Source organism: Phyllobates terribilis, unplaced genomic scaffold (genome assembly GCF_046119375.1).
Source record: "Phyllobates terribilis strain yellow unplaced genomic scaffold, ASM4611937v1 Scaffold_11__3_contigs__length_659146591, whole genome shotgun sequence".
Classification (NCBI taxonomy): domain Eukaryota; kingdom Metazoa; phylum Chordata; class Amphibia; order Anura; family Dendrobatidae; genus Phyllobates; species Phyllobates terribilis.
This window is the reverse complement of record NW_027362771.1, coordinates 265,837,032-265,861,596: the sequence shown is the minus strand read 5'-3', so window position 1 is coordinate 265,861,596 and position 24,565 is coordinate 265,837,032. Positions and strand designations below refer to the sequence as shown.

The 24,565-nt window shown below is 49.0% G+C and overlaps 1 protein-coding gene across 1 annotated transcript in view; it reads right to left on the bottom strand.

The window, feature by feature from the left end:
- The window catches only part of GNAI1 (G protein subunit alpha i1), a 49,765-nt gene extending 30,276 nt beyond the window's left edge, over window positions 1-19,489 (bottom strand). Inside the window, exon 1 of the mRNA XM_073652307.1 lies at window positions 19,057-19,489. Within this exon, the coding sequence (XP_073508408.1) occupies window positions 19,057-19,174 (118 nt within the window). The 5' untranslated portion in view covers window positions 19,175-19,489. The remainder of the gene's footprint in view (window positions 1-19,056) is intronic.
- Between the last annotated feature and the right edge of the window lie 5,076 nt (window positions 19,490-24,565).

Genomic DNA, 24,565 nt, shown 5'->3' with positions numbered 1-24,565 from the left:
TACTAAACAGAAGTCTGTCACCAAGGTACGGGGGACCCAAGTATTTCAATAGGTGACATTGTTTGATTTTTAACATTACTATTTTGTAAAAGAATGACTTCTTTCACGACAGCCATTAATAAGGAAAAAAAAAAAGTCCAATTAAGCCGTTATATCCGTAGGGCACGATACTGACGTACTTAAATAAGTGCTGGCTATGCATGATTTAACTCCATGACAACCGCTATAATAAATACAATTTAAGTTTCTAGCAAGTGTCGCCTCACTGAAAGGTGAAAACCACCGCTTCATCATAGCTTTACTTAAAGGCCGAGCAGAATGATACCCCAAAAATATACAAAAGCCCCTAAAAGCGACTGCTTCACCTGTACTTGGAGGAAGAAGCTGAAATGCTGCTAACCCACAACAATATGAAGGATCCATGCATGATTCACTAGCGGGCTATATACCTGCCTGGCACCACAGTAAGGGACAACTCCCCCCATAATACTAGTGCAGAATAATTCCCCTCTATTCCTTCACCTCCACCCTGAAACTTTCTTTCCAGCTGTCCAGACCGGAAACTTACGGTGTGTGGGATCCAGTCGCTTAGTTACTATTAGCTGCTACTCAATATTTCATCTGTTATCTCTGCCCAGTTCATCACCATGGACGTGTGGACTGAACAAGCACATACTGCACCGTTATCAGACAACGGCCGCACAGAGAACAGTACACCGCTTTCAGCCTACAAGACAAGTCAAGTGGTGTGCTGTCACATACAGTCAGTAGACAGATCCAGGACTATATAGCTTATCAGCTTCATCCTCCTACTGAACATAAAGTGTTTGCTCTCTTCCTGATTTCTTATTCTTTTGCATGTTTGTCACACTTAAATGTTTCAGATCACAAAACTAATTGAAATATTAGACAAAGATAACACAAGTAAACACAAAATGCAATTTTTAAATGAAGGTCTTTATTATTAAGGAAAAAGAAATCCAAACCTACAGGGACCTGTGTGAAAAAGTGTTTTCCCCCCCAACCCTTAAAACATAAATTAACTGTGATTTATCACATCTTTGGGAAGTAGAGTTCAATTTCTCCAGCCACACACAGGCCTGATTACTGCCACACCTGTTCTCAATCAAGAAATCACTTAAAGAGGACCTGCCTGACAAAGTGAAGAAGACTAAAAGATCCTCAAAAGCTAAACATCATGCTGCAATTCAAAGAAATTCAGGAACAAATGAGAAAAAGTAATTGAGATCTATCAGTCTGGAAAAGGTTATAAAGCCATTTCTAAAGCTTTGGGACTCCAGCGAACCAGAGAGCCGGAAACTCCTTACAATGGCAAAAACATGGAACAGAGGGGAACCTTCCCAGGATTGGCTGGCTGACCAAAATTACCCCAAAAGCACAGCAATGACTTATCCAACAGGTCACAAAAGACCCCACAACAACATCCAAATAACTAGGGTCACATGCCTCAGTTAAGGTCAGTGTTCATGACTTCACCATAATAAAGAGACTGGGCAAAAATGGCATGCATGGAAGAGTTCCAAGACAAAAACCACTGCTCAGCAAAAAGAACATAAAGGCTCGTCTCATTTTTGCCAGAAAACGTCTTGATCGTCAAGACTTTTGGGAAAATATTCTGTGGACTGGCGAGAGAAAAGATTAACTTTTTGGAATGTGCATGTTCCATTACATCTGGCGTAGAAGTAACACAGCATTTCAGAAAAGGAACATCATACCAACAGTAAAATATGGTGGTGGCAGTGTGATGGTCTGGGGGTGTTTTGCTGCTTCAGGACCTGGAAGACTTCCTGTGGTAAATGGAACCATGAATTCTGCGGTCTACCAAAAATCCTGAAGGAGAATTTCCGGCAATCTGTTTGTGACCTCTAGCTGAAGCACACTTGGGTTATGCAGCAGGACAATGATTCAAAACACACCAGCAAGTCAACCTCTGAATGACTTAAGAAAAAGTCGGTTCATGCCCGGAAACCCTTCAATGTGGCTGAATTACAACAATTTTGCAGAGATGAGTGAGACAAAATTCCACCAGAGCATTGTAAAAGAATCATTGCCAGTTATTGCAAACGCTTGATTGCAATTGTTGCTGCTAATAGTTATTAGGTTTATGGGGCAATCACTTTTCACACACGGTCCGGTAGGTTTGGTTTTCTGTCTCCCTTAATAAAGACCTTCATTTAAAAACTGCATCTTGTACTTACTTGTGTTATCTATGTCTAATATTTAAATTTGTTTTGTGATCTGAAACATTTAAGTGTGACAAACATGCAAAAGAATAAGAAATTAGGAATAATAACAACCTTTTCACACAACTATATATACGCACTTTCACAACGGACCTCACTGTCAAACCGTAGAAAGCAAATAAATCAATTAAAAGGGAAGCCACCATCAGAAAATGTAATATATTGTTTAAATCAGGTCGTACATCTATTAAAAAAATAAATAAAATTATATGCTGTTTTTTTATTATTATTTTTCATATATCATGATCTATTAAAAAACAAAAATTAAAAGCGCACCTGTCAGCAGGATTGTGCTTCGTAAACCACATACACTGGCAGGTGGGCACCCTAAAATAAAATGATACCTTTGTTGATGAAATCCGTCCAGTGGTTCTTTTATAATCTTTATTTTCATTTCGGACATGAGATGCTTGTGCTTTGGGGCGGCCTTTGGGGAGGGGCTTTAACTGATGCTCAGCTTATGTATTCCTATGTCTGCCTTCTGACAGGTCACTGTGCCTTCAGTGACCTGCTTACAAAGCGAGAGATGAAACTGTGCAAACGGGGGCCATTTTGGTGCATGTAAATTTCAGGTTTGGCACACAAATTACAAAGGCAGTATTTAAAACAGTAGGCATGTCACTGAAGGCACAGTCACCTGTCACAAGGCAGACATAGGTATACATAATCAGAGCACCAGATAAAGCCCCTCCGAAAAGGTCGCCCCAAAGCACTAGCATCTCATGGCAGAAATGAAAATAACCACAAGACCAATTTCATCAACAAAGGTATCATTTTACTCGGTATAACGGTGCCCATCTGACAGTGTATGTGGTTTACTAAGCACAATCCTGCTGACAGGTTGACAGGTGCACTTTAAGTAATATTGTTCATGGGCCCTTTATCGGACTCCTAGTTTCTATCAGCATTTTTGCTGCGTTTTTTGTGCAAATTTTAAGCTGTGTTTTACAGGAAAAGTTATGTGATTTTAGAAATCTCATGCACAGACCTTGTTTTTTTCCTGACTGAATTGTTAAACTGCAGCATGTAAATTCTTTCAACGCTTTTTTCACCCGTAGAAAGCAATGAGTAAGTGTAAAAAAAGCAGCAAAAAAGCAGGTATAAGGTTTTGTGGTGTTTTTGGTGCAGAAAACTCAGGAACAACAGGCACTAGACTGTATCAGCATGAAAAATGAAGCAAAAAAGCAATGTGTGAACAAAGCCTTACAATGACAGGTAACGCCTCTATACACGGCTGATAAGAAAGGATTAACCAAACACAATAGGCGATATCACAGCTGACCCTGCTCCCCAGTCCCTTCCCAATGACCTTAGCACACGCTCATTACATGCTTCAACATAAAAGATGGGGTCAGTCTGCTCATGGAGGCTAATGTACACGTGTTGTTTACTGAAACAGGAAGTTAGGTAACAGAGTATGGAAAAAAAATTAAATCTATTTAAAAACACAAAAACGTGAGGTAAAATATACTGCAAGTCATTTTTGGATTATAGCTTTAAGGCCCCCATACATATTAGACTACAGTCATCTGAACCCATTGGTATCAGCAGAAGTGACAGACATGTATATGAGGCCTCCGGAGCGTCCCCCGACAGATGATGTTGAGGACAGAAGGATCCGGCATGCTGAATTACAGCGGCCATTCCCTGAAGATAAGCCGCACTAGGAGTCTGGCAGCAGCTGAGGACACACATGAGTGGGCAGTCAGGAGAGAAGGCCGCCTGCTGCCTAACGTGTATGGATGCAGTCATGGAGCATTCACATGTCTGACCGTCCTATTGTCTGAATGTGGATTGCAAAAATCCCCATACATGCAGCAGAAACAATTCATTCAGCTGTATAGAATGGATGTACACAGACATTTCTGTAACCAACCTGCCATGTGTGAATTCACATTTGGGTTGTATACACTATGTAAGTTGCTATGGAAATATTTGATAATACACAGATTCACTTCTATTGCCATGCCCACCTTTGCTACCATTTCTCTAAAGCAACAGGTATAACATACAAAGTCACTTTCTATATAGTCTAGACAAAAGTGCTGCCATTTCATACATATGGATCCTATGCAGACTTAGGAGTCTCCAGAATACACACATATCCAGTGCAGGATCACTCCACATATGTGGCCTTCCATCTAGCCAAATCGTTATTAACCCCCAATATGCTGGGGCAACCTGCACATATGGCCTTTCATCTGGTCCTTATTTTTAATTACTTATAAAAATTTAGCAAGTTGGGTGGCGTTTTCCGTAACCATGGAGACACATTCACTTGCAGCATGCTGCATGTATAGATGTGCAAAATAGTCAATTCGAGTTTTCATTCTAAATTCATTGGAGATATTGAAACACACAGCCTTAAAGTGGAATTCTGGGCATTTCTCAATTACCGAAACGTCCATAACAGGGGTCATTTTACATAGAAGGGCTGGCATTTTTTACTCTGGTCTTCCAAACGCAAGTCTGGAGTTTGGTATACTCCGGCCCTTCCTTTAATCACATTACCATGGAACATAAATTGACCAGATGTTATTGAGCCGCAGAGTTACATTGGGGAGAGACCACCAGTGTAACATATGTAGACCACCTGACTTTGCTTCCTTCTATACAGCAGATACATTGGAGGAGTTGGGCTCTCTTCACACTGTTGTGGTTGTAGCTGACAGTTATGATGTCTGTTCCTGCCGCCCGTTAATAATGAATCCATTCATTGGCTTTCTGTTATTTCTTTTCTTACAGGAGAATAGTGCAGCATGCAGGCCCATACCAACAGTTAATAAGCAAGGAAAGACTGACAAAAATAGTTCATTACAAACCTATGGATTTTACACAGTTGCATAGTGCAGACATACATACATAGACACACTGGGTACAGTAACTCTGATTAATATTACAGCTGATTCACAGATGAAGTGCATAGATATCCCAGCCGCTTCTGTTCTGCCACAAAACGTAGTGCTGTGCATTCAGGTCGGCACTGCAGAGTAATGGGCTATCAGCACGCTAGCAGGCATTGTGCCATCCTTTCATTCTGCCCACACAGCAGACATGCCCTTGGATTGAATGTGCATTATGTAACTACGCAACACATCATACCCACACAGATTTATCACATACTAACTGCTCATTCAGACATCAATGATTTTTCTTTTTTTTGGTCAGTGTGTCAGTTTTAATCATTAGCAATTTTCTCATGTGCTTAAAAATATTATAATATATATATATATATATATATATATATATATATATATATATATATATATATATATATATATATATTTATTTATTTATTTTTTCCTGCCCACTGCAATGATAAAAATGGATTTTGATGGAACCATAGACTTGCATTGGCGAGTTTAAAAAGAAAAACAGCAACGGCTCCATTTTTCTTTTGATGACCACAGTCATAAATAAAAGATGTGAACAGCCCTACACGGCTCATAAGGGTTTTCCCCTACCTTAAGAGTATGTTCACATGTTGTGTATTTGGTGCTATTTTTATGCAAGAATTTGTGGGCAGAAAAGCCGCAGCATAATGCAGTATCAGCCAAGTAAATGAGATAAAGAAAACTTCTGTCGGGAAATTGACATGTTATGCGGATTTTAAAATCTGCAACATGTCAATTATTTGTGCAGAATCTGCAGGAATTTCACCCTTTGCAATTGAACAAAATCCATAGCAAAAACAGCGTGCAAGACATGCAAATTTGGCTGCAAAGACACTACTGAAAAACTTGTATCAAATGTGCAGTGTGTGAACATTTCCTAAAAGTTAATCTCAATAGGTCCTGGGTGAGGTAATAAAAACAAAACCCCTACACTCCAGTACCAGACGAGCACCACTTCTACGCATTCACTACTGTTCACCCGCCGGTCTCAGGACATCTCAAGGGGTCATCACAACACCGCTGCAGCCATCAGTGAACACTGATGGGCTGCAGCCTTTACATTTTGTCCGAGATCTTGCTGGTTCGGTCAAAACTAGTTTACTCTTCACCTTTTTGAAGCCACAGTAAAAAATCTGCGGTAACAAAGCCACAACAATATCTGCGCAACTTGGTTACCTTGGAGATTTTGAGTATCCAACACACGTGAAATTACCCTTAGTCAAGAATGCAAAATTTAAAGGGGTTGTTTATTTTTTTTCACCGCTGGAGTGGTGCTTTAAGGCTATGGTCACACTATCAGTATTTTTACATCAGTATTTGTAAGCTCCAACCAGGTGAGGAACAATCAGAGGAAATGTATAATAGAAACAAGTGCACCAATTTTGCACTTTTGACCCACTTTTAGTTTTGGCTTACAAATTCTGATGTGAAATACTGACCAAATACTGATAGTGTGACAGTGGCTTAAACGTAAGTCCTCTGCCCCCAGTCATATACTCACCCTCCGGCGTCTTCACCGCTTTTCGGCACTGCTCCGGTCCCCCGGCGCAGTCTTGTGAGAGCAGCTTCTGGCTGGCCAGAAGTCAAAAGCTATGTCACAAGCTCTCAATGCAAGTCTATGAGGCAGAACGAGGTTCTCATAGACTTGTATTGTAAACTGACTTCCGGCAAGCTCCATGAACACTGGAGCTGTGAACAGGTCACTTTTCGCTGGAGACCGACTGGAGCGACGCTGGAAACGGATGAAGGCAGCGGGTGAGTATGAGACGGAGGAATTACATTTAAAGCACCATTGCAACTGTACAATAATAAAAAAAAAACAAAACACTGGAGTGTTGCTTTAAGTGATGCAATCATAAACCACGACTAGCAAACCATGTCAGACAATTGTTTACACAGGACAAGAATAGTGAATGAAATGGTTGAATAGCAATTGTTACATAGCAGCCTGGAACATAGTGCACTGTGCTCTCAAGACAGATTTCTGACGTGAAAGTGTTCAAATCCCGTAAGTGATGCTTATTATTTTAATTACGTGAATTCCTAAAGTAAATTCCAAACATTTCCAGTGATACTGTATGAAGAATGCTTAATCAAATTAGTGAAGCAAATTATTTTTTACACAATTAATTATATATATCCATTCCAATGCTCTAAACTGATACTGACCTATGTATTGCCTGGGGACACCATCAACTTTATTTAGCTCTTTAATTCCCACCTCTCCATTTTTTATCGTTAAATCATTGAACGAGTGAACAATCAAAATTTACATCATCATTTTCAAAAATTGAAGAATTGATTTCATGCATAACAAATGATCCTTTTTGGACACATCGTTCAGATGCTCAATCCATTCACATTACATAATTATTGTGCGCGATGGACATTACTGTTAGAATCTGATAGTTTTTGGCCATTAATGTGGCTATGTTTACACATGTCATTTTTGCAGCTTTTTTTTTCTGCAGACAAAACCTTCACTCTTGGCGGTATAAATGCTGAGTTTTTCAGATGTAATCACATGTTTGATTTGTCTACAGTATATGTTAATATCGCTAGTGTTATTCACTATAACTTCAGCATAAGTAGGAAGCTTTTTTTTCCAGCATCTCCTTACCATTAATGGATAAAAAGGGCAGCAAAAAGCTTAAAGATTTGACATGCTGTAGATTTTCAAATTCAGTCAAATTCTGAAATCGTATAGTTTATATTGGCTCTGTAAAACACACCCCAGAAAATACATAGAAGTGAACACTGAATGTGTGAACATACTCCAAGGGTATGTGCACCCACTTTTCTGAGGAATCTTTTGGAGCAGAGCTACTCAAGAAACACCTTAAATAAAAACAAAAAACACTTGAAAGACTCTTCCCATTCACTTCTATTGGAAAACACTGTGATTCACAAATTCAGTCTTTTGCGCGCTTCTTTTTCCTTTTCAGGCTTTGAAATATGTCTGGTGGGGAAAAATAAGATGTACATCACTTCTATGAAGCGGCTGCTGATGGAATCTGATCCAAACTAGTTACTTTCCAATCAGAGGGCTACAAAAAACACCTCGTCCACATTACATTCCAAAATTCCTTAAGAAAATGCTTCAAGTATTGAAAAACGACTACAAAAACTTCTCAAAAGGAGTGTTTCCTGAAGCTTTTACTAGTAGAAAGCTGGTCAATATTGACTGCCTCAAAAAAAAAAAAATCTGTGTGCACATAGCCTAAGACATCAGTTTGCACGCTGACCCATCGATGCTCCACCAAGAATGGAAGCCATGACATATTAACAGATCCTTAGAGTACCACTCAAGCTGTTTTTTTTCCCCCCCATTATTTCCCAATCCGGTAGCACTGTACATACACTACTAAGAGGTAACAGATGGGGTGGGTGGGGTAGGAGTAGAACCACTTGGCTTCACAGTTTTGGTCTACATTACAATTTTTTTTATATATTTTTTAGCTTTATTGTTGCATTTCAGGAACCATAGTTTTATTTTTACAGTGACAGTTGTATGAGGACTTGCTTTTTTGGGATTAGTTGTATTTGTCATTGGGATCATTTTGGGATACATATAACTAAAGCTATGTTCACATCACATTTTACCCTCAAGTCAATGGCTCCATGAGGGCTTGTGTCTGAAGCCGTGGAAATCAGGGGTAAGCGCTGATGGGGCCATTGACTGCATATGCCCGAATCCCATTTTCCAGGGCTTCGGACAAAAGCTTTGACAGAGCCATTGACGTGACGGTAGAACGCAATGTCAACATAGCCTAATAAATAAACGTAATTGAAGGGGTTGTCTACTCCTAGGGTAGTTGACAACCCCTTCTCGATCTAAATGTTTGCCCGCATGAAAATAAAAACACCTATACTCACCTCCCGTACCGGCCCATTCCAGTGGTGTCGGCATTCGCATTTTTGGAGCTCATATGAGGTTGTTACGAGGCCAAACATTTAGATTGAAAAGGGGGTTGTCCAAGAAGAGGACAACCACTAACATTTTAGTAGGAAAAATATAAACAAAACTGCAATTCTGACACCGTTTACTTGCGCTTTAAATTTTATGATATTTAACGTGCTGCAGAAATAATATGTTGACTTTATTCTGTGGGTCAGTATAATTATGGAGATAGGAAATGTATACAGTTTAAATCAAGTTTTATGGATTTTGTATCACAATACACTTTGAAGGAAAAAAAAAAAACAACAAACATTTGTTTTTGTGTCGCCCTTTTCTGAGCACCTTAAATTTTCACAATTTTCCATTAAGGCTTATTTTTTGTGTGACAAGCTGCAATTTTCATTGGTCCCATGTCATAGTATATGCGACTTTTGATTGCACTCTTAGGCTACGTTCCCACAATGAGCTGCTAGTGAGTTTTTGACACTGACTCTTAAACGCTGTTTAAATTCCAGCAAAGTGGACGGGATTTATAGAAATCTCATGTCACTGTGCTTCTTTTTTACTCAGCGTAAACTGAGCTGCTGTGCGAGTTTCAAAGCGCAACATGTCAATGTCCGAGGCGGAACACCTCAAAAACGCATGAAATCTGCAAGTGACTATATTAATAAAGCCCAATTCCAGGAAGTATCAAAGCAGTTCAATTTCCTTAATAAGTGCAGAAACGCTGCAGAGAATCTGCAACATCAAAAACCCTCCAAATGCTTTGTGGGAACATAGCCTTTAGGAGGCAAAATGGAAGAAAAAAAAACACTCCAATTCGGATTTATTTTTTCTTAGTCATGATATATATAATTCACATGTTATCTTTATTCTGCAGGTTGATAGGACCGCATCAATACGGATACTTTTTTTCCCCCTTGGAGGGGGGGCATATTCAGATATCCATTTTCCTGTAGAAGAGGTTTTGTGAGGTCCTGCTTTTTTTGCAGGACCAACTGGTTTTAAAAGCACTATTTTGGGCTTTTACATTTACATGTTAACTTTACTCTGTGTATCAGTGCAATTACAAAGATAACAATTTTATAGTTTTTTTTGGGGGGGGGGGGGGGTTAACCACAACTTCCAATTTTGTGGTTAAAATAAGCTATATGATGGCTTATTTTGCATAACAAGCTGTAATTGTTATAGGTAAAATTATGCGAAACATAACATTTTTTGATCACTTTTTGTGGGACAGCATCAACAAAAACAGCAATTCTGGCATAATTTTTCACCATGTCCAATAAATAACATTTATATGGTTTTGGGAGCTGTAAATGCGGCAATACCAAATATGTTTTTGCGTTTTTTTTTTTGGTTTTACAATTAAACAAGTCTTTTTATTATTAAAAGTGGGATCTTTTGATCACTTTGATATTACACTGTACTACTTATCAGTACAGTGTATTACCTAACCTGTCAGTGTTTGACTGACAGGCAGCCTATTAGACACAGATAGGCAGGATCTGTAAGATGTTCACTGCAAGATAATTGGGAATGAGCATTGGTAAAACCGCTCGCTTCATAATTAACTTGCAAATGGCTCATTCATTAGGTGAAATGATCCTTTGCACTTCCGAGAAACATGGCAGCCTACACAAACTGAGCGATCTAGTGTAAACAGGCAGTCAAAAGACCGCGGATCAGTAAAAACTTATCGATTCACAGGTGGACACGATGCATGTAAACGGACCTCAAGTTAGCCCTCCTTTTAGCCATTGCCACCTTCACTAACTCAAGATCTCCCTTTGCCAAATTTCTCACTTGCCGCTGTGACAGAAGCATCTGAGGGGTTAAAGTACTGGGATCAGCGCTATCCATGTGACGTAACCCAAGGGAAGGCGGTTAGGCAGGAAAGCACTAGCAAACTTGACACTGTTGCGTTATTTTGCAGGAATGGGTTAAATGTCCAATTTTCATTTCACAATAACATTTTAATACACATGTAGGACAAAAGCAGCACAAAAAAAAAAAATGTGTCACAGCATGCACAATAACCAGAATAACCGGAAACAAAAGGTTTACTCAACCAACCATGAAGGAGTACCTGGAAAATTTCAGACACTCATCAATACACTGACTGGTGTTGAATATAAACAGACAAGGACAGAACCTGATTCATGAGGCACAAACACACGTAATCAGTATTGGGGGTTAGCACGTTTGTAAAGGGGAGGAAAAACCATAACCAAGGCTTTATTCACACCTGTGTGTCGCACGTGTGCCATCAGGTTTCTTTCACTGGCTAGAGATTTTTTTTCTTTGATTTTTAAAAGACTTCACTTTTTATCCTTGTAGTATTTGTTGATTGTCTTAGCGCAAATTTTTTCAACATGGTGCAAGTTGTACATGAATTTTGTACAAAATCAAAAAAATACTTTTTTGAGAACGTTTTGTCTTTAACCTTTTTTTCCTGACAGCTTAGACAATAAGGAGTATTTGCAGATAAAATCTGGCAAAATTAGAACAAAAAAAAAAAAAAATTCAGACATATAAAACCACTCCAGAGAAGGACTGGCGGATCTTTGTGCTAAAATGTTGCGACTTTTTAAGAAGCCACATTATTTACTCCAGAACATTTGGGAAACTTGGCACAAAATGCCGAGAAAAAAAAAATGAACACAAAATAAATCTTAAAAAAAAGGCAAAAATTAAAAGACTAAAAAAGGTGCAAGTGTAAAAAGAGGTGAAAAATGACATAAAACAAAAAACAAGGTGCAAATGCAATAATGAATGGGGGTCCTTGATATTCTAGGAGTCCTTTCACATGGCAGAGCTCTGCTGGATGATGGGCCGCATAGAGCAGCGGATACGAAGTCACACTCCGGTCCGTTTTGCGGACAGAACTCAAATGAACATGACAGTAGAAAAAAACAAAAACGGACGGCACGCTGCAAGAATCTATGTCACTGTCGTGTCCTCAGATCACCACATCACACTGAGGGTAAAACCAGCAAATGGACCAAAGACGTGATAAACAGATCCAGAGGTTGTTTTGCAGAGAAAAAAAAAAAAGAATTAAAAAAAAAAAGTCACTGCTGCGTGAATTAGGCTTATCTGTGTGTACAGTTAAGCGTTGGCATCATTGTGGGCATGTAGTGTTGCCTAGTTACCAACATTTGTGTGGGCGCATTAAAGGGAACCTGTTGCATTGTTCTACCTGTGGGCAGCATGTTGGAAAGCTGGGAAGACTGATACAGGATTGTGGTCAGAAATTCAATATAACTTGTATTTTATTCATTTATTTTATTAACTGGACTAGCGTTGAAAAAGCAGGGACCGAGTAATACGGAATATTCTCCAACAAAACTAGATATCAAAGGTGCACAACCTTTTTTTGGTCCGAGTGCTTCAAGTTTAACCATTGTAGACAAAAAGCCCTCTGCGCAGCTACCCCCATAGCTCATAGAAGTTACTGAGCACAGAGGAGTCAGGGATGGCTGGGGGTCGCACAGAGTAACATCGTGGGCCACAGGTTGTGGACCCCTGTTATGTATCAGCCAATCAGTACCATAATGCCTGGACATCAGACACTATGTCCAATGTAATAGGCTCCCTTTAAATCTATGAGTGTAAATGTTGCGTGGCCAATGTAAAGGAACTTATTCTGTAACATGTTGTAACACTATGTAAGAGGAGGATGTGGCCCACGTGTGTCTTCTGTTACTTGGTTGTAACTTTGATCTGCACTAAAGAGAAAATAATAAAGTGAAGCTAAGCGCTGCTTCTATAACATCACACAGTGGTCAACCCAAGCTCTCAAGTAACTTTCTATGAAATGCTGCACCTCGTAGTGTTTCTTAACCTGAGACAAGAGAGTATCTGTACAGGAATGAGTGAAAATAAATAAAACAAATATATACTCTGCTCAAAAAAAATAAAGGGAACACTTAAACAACAGAATATAACTCCAAGTAAATCAAACTTCTGTGAAATCAAACTGTCCACTTAGGAAGCAACACTGATTGACAATCAATTTCACATGCTGTTGTCCAAATGGAATAGACAATAGATGGAAATTATTGGCAATTATCAAGACACCCTCAATAAAGGAGTGGTTCTGCAGGTGGGGACCACAGACCACATCTCAGTACCAATGCTTTCTGGCTGATGTTTTGGTCACTTTTGAATGTTGGTTGTGCTTTCACACTCGTGGTAGCATGAGACAGACTCTACAACCCACAGAAGTTGCTCAGGTAGTGCAACTCATCCTGGATGGCACATCAATGCGAGCTGTGGCAAGAAGGTTTGCTGTGTCTGTCAGCGTAGTGTCCATAGGCTGGAGGCGCTACCAGGAGACAGGCCAGTACACCAGGAGACGTGGAGGGGGGCGTAGGAGGACAACAACCCAGCAGCAGGACCGTTACCTCCGCCTTTGTGCAAGGAGGAACAGGAGGAGCACTGCCAGAGCCTTGCAAAATGACCTCCAGCAGGCCACAAATGTGCAGGTGTCTGCACAAACGGTTAGAAACCAACTCCATGAGGGTGGAATGAGGGCCCGACGTCCACAAATGGGGGTTGTGCTCACAGCCCAACACCGTGCAGGACGCTTGGCATTTGCCACAGAACACCAGGATTGGTAAAGTCGCTACTGGCGCCCTGAGCTCTTCACAGATGAAAGCAGGTTCACACTGAGCACATGTGACAGACGTGACAGAGTCTGGAGACGCCGTGGAGAGCGATCTGCTGCCTGCAACATCCTTCAGCATGACCGGTTTGGCAGTGGGTCAGTAATGGTGTGGGGTGGCATTTCTTTGGAGGGCCGCACAGCCCTCCATGTGCTCGCCAGAGGTAGCTTGACTGCCATTAGGTACCGAGATGAGATCCTCAGACCCCTTGTGAGACCATATGCTGGTGTGGTTGGCCCTGGGTTCCTCCTAATGCAGGACAATGCCAGACCTCATGTGGCTGGAGTGTGTCAGCAGTTCCTGCAAGATGAAGGCATTGAAGCTATGGACTGGCCCTCCCTTTCCCCAGAGCTGAATCCGATTGAGCACATCTGGGACATCATGTCTCGCTCCATCCACCACAGACTGTCCAGGAGTTGGCGGATGCTTTAGTCCAGGTCTGGGAGTAGATCCCACAGGAGACCATCTGCAACCTCATCAGGAGCATCCCCAGGCATTGTAGGGAGGTCATACAGGCACATGGAGGCCACACACAATACTGAGCCTCATTTTGACTTGTTTTAAGGACATTACATCAAAGTTGGATCAGCCTGTAGTGTGTTTTTCCACTTTAATATTGGGAGGGACTCCAAATCCAGGCCTCCATTGGTTAATAAATTTGATTTCCATTGATGATTTTTGTGTGATTTTGTTGTCAGAACATTCAACTTTGTACAGAACAAAGTATTCAATGAGAATACTTCATTCATTCAGATCTAGGATGTGTTATTTGAGTGTTACCTTTATTTTTTTGAGCAGTGTATATTATTTATTTCCATCTATTCCAATACAGAGATAGATCGAAATCTCTTAAGCTTTATAATCATAGAAGTTAGTGAGACCATTAGGATTGTCCAGAACTAAACTACTGATGACCTATCCGTGAGCTGACATCTGCTGCGGCAGCAGCCAGATGTGTGCAATGTATGGAGCAAAACACCATATCTCTGAACATCTTTAGTGTTTCTTGCCGAGTAATGCAGTTTATTTCCCAGTCAAGTGAATAGGAAAAGCGCAGCACTCGACAGCACCCACTAACCAATGTACACTGTTCGCATTGGGCTGCTGCTGAAGTACATATCAACTGATGGGCAGGGATGCAGATGTCAGAACCCCCCCCCGCCCCATAGGTCTCATATTGATGAGCTTCCCTATGGAAAACTTGTGTCAGACTCCCACTGGTCTCATATTGATGAGTTATAATATGGATAGGTCATCAATAGTTTAGCCCCAGACAACCCCTTTAACTAGCAGCCATATGCAGGAAGATGCTCTGCTACTGGATAGAACACTACAGTGAGGGGGCAGAGTGATCCGAGAAGACTGGGAGTGTGGCGGGTAACTGATGCCACCCTAGGTAATACGCTTGGGGCAATTATGGGATCTGTTACTACGCCGTGAGAAAGTTATATTATTAGAAAACACTGGTCTCTTCTTACTGACAGCGTTATGGCAGGACAGGAACCATGTAGCCACTTATCACTTGTGGGCTGCTTTCCATTGATTTGATACAGAATTCTTATTTTCCAGAGTAAGAATAAAACAAGTTGGCTCTTTAGTAAAAAGCATCTCTTACACGCATGCCCACTGCCACACGGGCTGAACGACGGTGCCCATTAACAACTGCTTGAAGTACCTGTTGTATTACTTTTCTAACTTGTCAGTAAAAATCAGCCGTAGTAAAGTTTTGTCATCGGCATGAAACATTAGAATGAATGCCCAAAAGCCAGAGATCGAAAAATGCACAGCTCGCAGCGACAGCCTTCATAGCACAGATTCCAGACCAACTAACCTTCCCCATTACTATGGTTGGCTCCAACATGCGTCCACTGACAATCACCCCACCAGTCCTGCCTTCACATGCTCACCACATAGAAATAATAGGTTAACTCCAGCCTGTAGGGAATTACATTTGTCTCCAAACATCACTACTACACAGTTTATCTGTGGAATTAAACAAGTCAGACAGTGAAAACATTCCTGCAAAGAAAGACTGAACAGAGCCCAGAAAGTTTACATATCTGCACCCAGGTCTGTACATGGCCACAGAGATCGTGGGCATCATATATATATGGCTCGGGAGGAGGGGGAGGGGTCAACTTCATTTATGTCACTTTAACCATTTCCTACCTGCATAATAATAGGCAGTAAACAAGCCATGGACACTTGAGGACTCATGGCTGTTGGCCAACAGCTACCAACTTCTCCATTAATGTAAATGTTTGGCTCGCCCAAACAAAGAAGGGACAAAAAGTACAAAGACATGTGGTCTACAGCGACTGCAAAGGGCCAGCTAAGAAAAATTCAGGCAGATCCTTGGTCAGGGACTGTTTATCCAGAGAAGCAGTCATCTTATCCAACTTCTGCAAGCTTATAGGGTTAAGTGGAAAACTGCAGCTTCTACTGTACCTCCTATCCCCACTAACAAAGGAGACAACCAAGATAAGGCTGTGTGAAACATTTACACAAGCAGACATATGGCCAAGTGTGTTTAGAAAGCAATTTACTGGAAAAACAAAGTAACTAATAGCCCTAATGTGTGTCAGGACAGGACATGGGCAGCTTTCAATCCTTTTCTTGAATAAGAAAAGTTCCCACCTGGGGTCAGATAAATGCTGCCCCCCACTAGGGGGTAGAACCATGTGGTGCCTTCTGCAGAAATCAAAGAGGGGATATTGGAAATCAGGACAATGCTGTAACCAGCACAGCTGGCAACAGAGGAAGCAGGAAGAATGCAACTGATTACTTCCTCACTGAGCCACCATCAACCCCTGGAAAAACAGTGCCACAAGGGTGAAAAACGGACTGCAGCCACCAAAACCGTGATGCCACGGCCAGCAGGGCTGTGGAGTCGGAGTCCGTATAAAATGGACCGACTCCTAAAATATATGAGAAATTGGGTACAGTAGTTAAATGCAATTTGTGAGGAATATTTTTTCATAAGGATTTGGGAAAGTTATGAAATGTCCTATAAATGTCTGTCCTATTCCTGATCTAAGGGTCTAGACTTTTAGCTGAGATGGATCTGTGCTACAGTAAATTCATCACTTAAACATGAGCCATGTATGAGGGAGTCGTGGAGTCCGAGTCGAAGGTTTGGCCCACGGACTCCGCAGCCCTGCCGGCCAGAACCTCGGCCCACCGACTCCACAGCCCTGCCGGCCAGAACCTCGGCCCACCGACTCCACAGCCCTGCCGGCCAGAACCTCGGCCCACCGACTCCACAGCCCTGCCGGCCAGAACCTCGGCCCACCGACTCCACAGCCCTGCCGGCCAGAACCTCGGCCCACCGACTCCACAGCCCTGCCGGCCAGAACCTCGGCCCACCGACTCCACAGCCCTGCCGGCCAGAACCTCGGCCCACCGACTCCACAGCCCTGCCGGCCAGAACCTCGGCCCACCGACTCCACAGCCCTGCCGGCCAGAACCTCGGCCCACCGACTCCACAGCCCTGCCGGCCAGAACCTCGGCCCACCGACTCCACAGCCCTGCCGGCCAGAACCTCGGCCCACCGACTCCACAGCCCTGCCGGCCAGAACCTCGGCCCACCGACTCCACAGCCCTGCCGGCCAGAACCTCGGCCCACCGACTCCACAGCCCTGCCGGCCAGAACCTCGGCCCACCGACTCCACAGCCCTGCCGGCCAGAACCTCGGCCCACCGACTCCACAGCCCTGCCGGCCAGAACCTCTTCCTATTCTCATATGAGCTTCAGCTTCTAATTCATCAATACATCTAAAGACTTTCAAGCTCAAAAAGACAAAATTATTCTAGGAGTGATACCTTTATTGACCAACCAAAAAAAGTCTATGTGCAAGCTATCACAGCACGTGGGCTCTTTAATCAGGCAGTTCTGGTTAGCCAACAGAGGCATCACTCTTAAGATTACTTCATTTTGGGGGGGGCTCTAAAAGGTATTTACATGGACTTTTTCTGGCCAACACAGTACCACAATGTCATTTTTTTATTGTACATCAGTTCATCAATATGTTTTATTGTGACAGACTCTGCATATTGTCTGAACAGCAGCTTCGGTCTCCAGTGATCAAATTCTTGATGGATGGTCTTTCTGAAGTATTGTTGTGCTTACAGTCACTGGATAGGACTTGTCTACAGTGGCCAGAGCTCCAGCTTGTGAGCCCATAGCATGACAAGGAAGGGGTTTTCCAGCGAGAATAAGTTATCACCCATCCCTGGGATAGGCAATCACTTATAGTTCAGTGGGGTCTGACAGAGAGCCAGCTCCGATCAGCAGGGAACTTTCCTCCTGGTTAGATAGAGCAACAGTGCACATGACCAACCTCCACCCCATTCATTCTCTATGGAAAGTGCCAGAGGAGGTCGAGCACTGGGCACGAATAAAGCTGTGGTTGGGCATGTCACTCCACTATAGCTGACTGGGGCCAACTCAACTGTACATTATCAATAAGCCTGCAGATAGGAGGCAACTTCTTTTCGCCAGACCACCCCTTTAAGGGTTTCAGTCCATGACTACAAGCACAGACTGAACAGTGTAATTGGTATACAGAGCATATTGCACAACATCTCATTATACAAAGGAGAACATTTATTTGTTAGAACCGGAATAACCCGTTGCATGACCTTATAAACAGATGATTACGTGCCGATCGTCGTTAGATTTCTAATACACAAACACAGGCAGTCATCTACAGAAGATATACACCAAAACCACCTACATCTTCATCAGCATGCCAGGCATGGACATCAAGAGCAGGTCCTCAACCCTGCCACTCTCACCTGATGACAAATATGGGGAGAATACTCTGAGGGGTGGCCATCCCCAACTAATGAGGGGCCACAGGAGGAGCTGAGCAGTATGGGCAGATGGGGATTTAACACTTCATAGGGCAGATTTGGTGGCCAGGACTTTAAGTTTGCCGACAACCCCTAAGGAACTAGTCAGTGGTCATGATGGTTGTCACCCAGTGTTTCCAGCAGAAGACGGTGCTTTACACTATGACTTGTATGGACTAGAGAGGCGCGAGGGGACCCCTGGCAATCCCAGGGCGAGGGGGCACCACTGGGAACATTGCGCCCACGGTCGGAGCTGCCGATGCCCCTAGCAGCAGCCATCAGGACGGATCGCGGCCACCACACCCTGTGCTTCCCTGGAGCAGACAATGCCGCACCCTCCATCACTGGCAATCACCGCACAATGGAGGAGCAGATGTCACACACGGGCCGCCATGGTGGGAGGATGGCTGCTGCAGGCTGGGGCTCATCTATGGGAATGCGGCGGTGACCGGGCACATGGGGAGCAGCACCTACCCAGAAGCAGCAGCTTCACCTCCCGAGCGGCCTTCTCTCCATCCTCCCGGAGGTTCCTGTCGATCATCTTGCTCCTCTCCACCGCCGCCTTGTCCTCCGCGCTCAGCGTACATCCCATGGCGGACACTCTGCGCACACACAGCGGGAAGGGAGCGGCGTCCTCACCTCGGATCAGGCGGCTCGGGGTGGGCGGGGGCTGGTAGGGTTAATCAGCCGTCAATGAGCGGCCGGAGGCGGAATGTGAGCGATCTCAGGGGGAAGGCGCTGAGGTAAATGAGGGCTAATGACGCCGAGGAGCCAGCCAGACGCTCCCTCCCCAGGCTCCGGCTTCAACTACTGCTGCTTCTCCCCAGAGCTCCTCTCGTTCTCCTCTACTGAGATGACGATGAAGCAACACAGCGCATGCGCAAAGCCTCTGGCTACTCCCCAAGGGTAAAGCCTTCGACTCTCAACAGTACCCGGATTGAGCAAGCGGACGCTCCCCGCCTCTCGCTGGTGATTGGATGGCGACGGACACGCAGGCGTGGTTAACCCATTCTCTACCAGATATTGCTTTGCAGGATGCTAAAATGAAGGCGGGCAAGGACTGCGCCGACTCGAAAGAGTTAAAGGATTCGGCCGTCTTCGTGACGTCACTACGCAGCGTGTGTTTATAAAACAGTCTCCAAGGGAAGAGTTGTATTATTTAAATGTCAACGGTTGTGATGTGTGACGGGTAGCCGGGTATCACCTGACGGGCTGCGGTAATGGCGTGTGAGGTGGAGGGCACATGAGGGGCTGACAGTCTACTGCTAGTCTGCAGTAATGGCGTGAGGTGGAGGACGTATTGTGCTTGGGCTGATGGTTTACAGTATTGGCGTGTGCTGGGCCTGAGGGGGGCTGGGACTGGTGGCGGCGGCCCCCGCTTTGCCGGGCCTGAGGAGGGCTGGGACTGGTGGCGGCGGCCCGTTTGTGCCGGGCCTGAGGAGGGGGGCTGGTGGCGGCCCTGAGGATGGGGGAGGGGGACTGGTGGCGGTGTTCCTGCTGTGCTGGGGGGGAGGGGGCTGGTGGCGGTGTGCCTGCTGTCGGGCCTGGTGGCGGCCCTGAGGGGGGCTGGGACTGGTGGCGGCGTTCCCGCTGTGCCGGGCCTGATGAGGGTGGGGGGGGGCTGGTGGCGGCGGCGTTCCTGCTGTGCCGGGCCTGGGGGGGGGCTGGTAGCAGAGTTCCCGCTGTGCCGGGCCTGGGGGTGCTGGTGGCGGCCCTAAGGGGGGGGGGGGGGGCTGGTGGTGGCCCTGAGGGGGGGGGGGGGCTGGTGGTGGCGCCGTTCCCGCTGTGCCGGGCCTGGGGGGGGGGGGGCTGGTAGCAGAGTTCCCGCTGTGCCGGGCCTGGCGGCGTTCTCGCTGGTGCCGGGCCTGGGGGGTGCAGGTGGCGGCCCTGAGTGGGGCTGGGACTGGTGGTGGCGTTCCCGCTGTGCTGGGCCTGGGGGGGGGGGCTGGTGGCGGCGGCCCCGCTGTGTCGGGCCTGAGGGGGGGGGGGGCTGTTGGCGGCGTTCCTGCTGTGCCGGACCTGAGTGGGGCTGGGCCTGGTGGCGGCGACCCCGCTGTGCCGGGCCTGGGAGGAGGGGGCTGGTGGCGGCGGCCCCGCTGTGCCGGGCCTGGGGGGGGTGGCTGGTGGCTGTCCTGAGGGGGGCTGGGACTGGTGGCGGCGGTCCTGCTGTGCCGGGCCTGAGGAGGGGGGCACTGTGGTGGGCCTGAGAGGGTGTGGGGGGGCCTGAGGGGGGGGGGGGGGCTGGTGGCGGCGGCGTTCCCGCTGTGCCGGGCCTGGGGGGGGGGCTGGTAGCAGAGTTCCCGCTGTGCCGGGCGTGGGGGGGCTGGTGGCGGCGGCCCCCACTTTGCCGGGCCTGAGGAGGGCTGGGACTGGTGGCGGCCCTGAGGGGGGCTGGGACTGGTGGCGGCGGCCCGTTTGTGCCGGGCCTGAGGAGGGGGGCTGGTAGCGGCCCTGAGGATGGGGGAGGGGGACTGGTGGCGGTGTTCCTGCTGTGCTGGGGGGGAGGGGGCTGGTGGCGGCGTTCCTACTGTGCTGTGGGGGGGGGGGGGACTGGTGGCGACGGCCCCGCTGTGCCGGGCCTGACGAGGGGGGGGGGGCTGGTGGCAGTGTTCCTGCTGTGCTGGGGGTGGGGGCTGGTGGCAGTGTTCCTGCTGTGCTGGGGGGGGGGGGGCTGGTGGCAGTGTTCCTGCTGTGCTGGGGGGGAGGGGGCTGGTGGCGGTGTTCCTGCTGTCGGGCCTGGTGGCGGCCCTGAGGGGGGCTGGGACTGGTGGCGGCGTTCCCGCTGTGCCGGGCCTGATGAGGGGGGGGGGGGGTCTGGTGGCGGCGTTCCTGCTGTGCCGAGCCTGGGGGGGCTGGTGGCGGCCCTGAGGGGGGCTGGGACTGGTGGCGGTGGCCCCGCTGTGCCGGGCCTGAGGAGGGGGGCTGGTAGCGGCCCTGAGGATGGGGGAGGGGGACTGGTGGCGGTGTTCCTGCTGTGCTGGGGGGGAGGGGGCTGGTGGCGGCGTTCCTACTGTGCTGTGGGGGGGGGGGGGACTGGTGGCGACGGCCCCGCTGTGCTGGGCCTGACGAGGGGGGGGGGGCTGGTGGCAGTGTTCCTGCTGTGCTGGGGGTGGGGGCTGGTGGCAGTGTTCCTGCTGTGCTGGGGGGGGGGGGGGGGCTGGTGGCAGTGTTCCTGCTGTGCTGGGGGGGAGGGGGCTGGTGGCGGTGTTCCTGCTGTCGGGCCTGGTGGCGGCCCTGAGGGGGGCTGGGACTGGTGGCGGCGTTCCCGCTGTGCCGGGCCTGATGAGGGGGGGGGGGGTCTGGTGGCGGCGTTCCTGCTGTGCCGGGCCTGGGGGGGCTGGTGGCGGCCCTGAGGGGGGCTGGGACTGGTGGCGGTGGCCCCGCTGTGCCGGGCCTGAGGAGGGGGGCTGGTGGCGGCGTTCCCGCTGTGTAGGGTCTGGGGGGGGGTGTTCCTGCTGTGCTGGGGGGGAGGGGGCTGGTGGCGGCCCTGAGGGGGGCTGGGACTAGTGGCGGCCCTGAGGGGGGCTGGGACTGGTGGCGGCGTTTCCGCTGTGCCGGGCTTGGGGGGGGGGGGGGGGCTGGTGGCAGCCCTGAGGGTTGGGGGGGGGGCTGGTGGCGGCGGCGTTCCTGCTGTGCCGGGCCTGGGGGGGGGGCTGGTAGCAGAGTTCCCGCTGTGCCGGGCCTGGGGGTGCTGGTGGCGGCCCTAAGGGGGGGGGGGCTGGTGGTGGCCCTGAGGGTTGGGGGGGGGGGGGGGGGGCTGGTGGTGGCGCCGTTCCCGCTGTGCCGGGCCTGGGGGGGGGGGGGGCTGGTAGCAGAGTTCCCGCTGTGCCGGGCCTGGGGGGGCTGGTGGCGGCGGCGTTCTCGCTGGTGCTGGGCCTGGGGGGTGCTGGTGGCGGCCCTGAGGGGGGCTGGGACTGGTGGCGGCAGCCCCGCTGTACCGGCCCTGGGGGGGGGGGGGGCTGGTGGTGGCCCTGAGTGGGGCTGGGACTGGTGGTGGCGTTCCCGCTGTGCTGGGCCTAGGGGGGGGGGGGGGGGCTGGTGGCGGCGGCCCCGCTGTGTCGGGCCTGAGGGGGGGGGGGCTGTTGGCGGCGTTCCTGCTGTGCCGGACCTGAGGGGGGCTGGGCCTGGTGGCGGCGGCCCCGCTGTGCCGGGCCTGGGGGGGGGGGCACTGTGGTGGGCCTGAGAGGGTGTGGGGGGCCTGAGGGGGGGGGGGGGGCTGGTGGCGGCGGCGTTCCCGCTGTGCCGGGCCTGGGGGGGGGTGGGGCTGGTAGCATAGTTCCCGCTGTGCCGGGCGTGGGGGGGCTGGTGGCGGCGGCGTTCTCGCTGGTGCCGGGCCTGGGGGGGACTGGTGGCGGCGGCCCCGCTGTGTTGGGCCTGAGGGGGGGGGCTGTTGGCGGCGTTCCCGCTGTGCCGGGCCTGGGGGAGGGGGGCTGTTGGCGGCGTTCCTGCTGTGCCAGACCTGAGGGGGGCTGGGCCTGGTGGCGGCGACCCCGCTGTGCCGGGCCTGGGAGGAGGTGGCTGGTGGCAGCGGCCCCGCTGTGCCGGGCCTGGGGGGGGGGTGGCTGTCCTGAGGGGGGCTGGGACTGGTGGCGGCGGTCCTGCTGTGCCGGGCCTGAGGAGGGGGGCGCTGTGGGGGGCCTGAGGGGGGGGGGGCTGGTGGCGGCAGCAGCGTTCCCGCTGTGCCGGGCCTGGGGGGGGGGGGGGGGCTGGTAGCAGAGTTCCCGCTGTGCCGGGCGTGGGGGGGCTGGTGGCGGCGGCGTTCTCGCTGGTGCCGGGCCTGGGGGGGACTGGTGGCGGCGGCCCCGCTGTGTTGGGCCTGAGGGGGGGGGCTGTTGGCGGCGTTCCCGCTGTGTCGGGCCTGGGGGAGGGGGGCTGGTGGCGGCGTTCCTGCTGTGCCGGACCTGAGGGGGGCTGGGCCTGGTGGCGGCGGCCCCGTTGTGCCGGGCCTGGGAGGAGGGGGCTGGTGGCGGCGGCCCCGCTGTGCCGGGCCTGGGGGGGGGGTGGCTGGTGGCTGTCCTGAGGGGGGCTGGGACTGGTGGCGGCGGCGGCGGCCCTGCTGTGCCGGGCCTGAGGAGGGGGGCGCTGTGGTGGGCCTGAGAGGGTGTGGGGGGCCTGAGGGGGGGGGGGACTGGTGGCGACGGCCCCGCTGTGTTGGGCCTGAGGGGGGGGGGGCTGGTGGCGGCCCTGAGGGGGGCTGGGACTGGTGTCAGCGGCCCCGCTGTGTCGGGCCTGGGAGGAGGGGGCTGGTGGCGGCGGCGGCCCCGCTGTGACGGGCCTGAGGGGGAGGGGGCTGGTGGCGGCGGCCCCGCTGTGACAGGTTTGAGGGGGAGGGGGCTGGTGGCGGCGGCCCCGCTGTGCCGGGCCTGAGGGGGAGGGGGCTGGTGGCGGCGGCCCCGCTGTGCCGGGCCTGAGGGGGAGGGGGCTGGTGGCGGTGGCCCCGCTGTGCCGGGCCTGAGGGGGTGGGGCTGGAGGTGGTGGTGGCCCCGCTGTGCTGGGCCTGAGGGGGTGGGGCTGGAGGTGGCGGGCCTGAGGGGGCTGGTGGTGGCCCTCAGCGCAAAGCTTGGCAGGTGGAGAACGCACTGTGTGGCTGTGGCCTCAAGTATTCTTGCCTTGTGTAACACTGTCTTCTCAATGTTGTACTATAGTTGTATCTATATTTATTTTACTCACTTATATAAAACATCAGACAACTGCATTCTAATACAAATATTTTATCTAATAAAGTGCAAAAATACAGTCCTGTAAGGATAAATAAGTGTTTAACTGATGCCTCAAAGGGGTTTTCCCACAAACAAGTTATCGTGGGAAAACCCCTTTTAAGGCTATAGTCACAAGTGTTTGCTGATTTATATTTTTTATTATGCAAATTAAAAGCTGCTTTTTTACAGTACCAGCAAAAGCTTTGAGTGTTCAGAAATCTCATGCACATGCTTGTTTTTTTTCTGAGTTGGAAAACTAGTGCGTTTAAAACTTCAGCATGTCA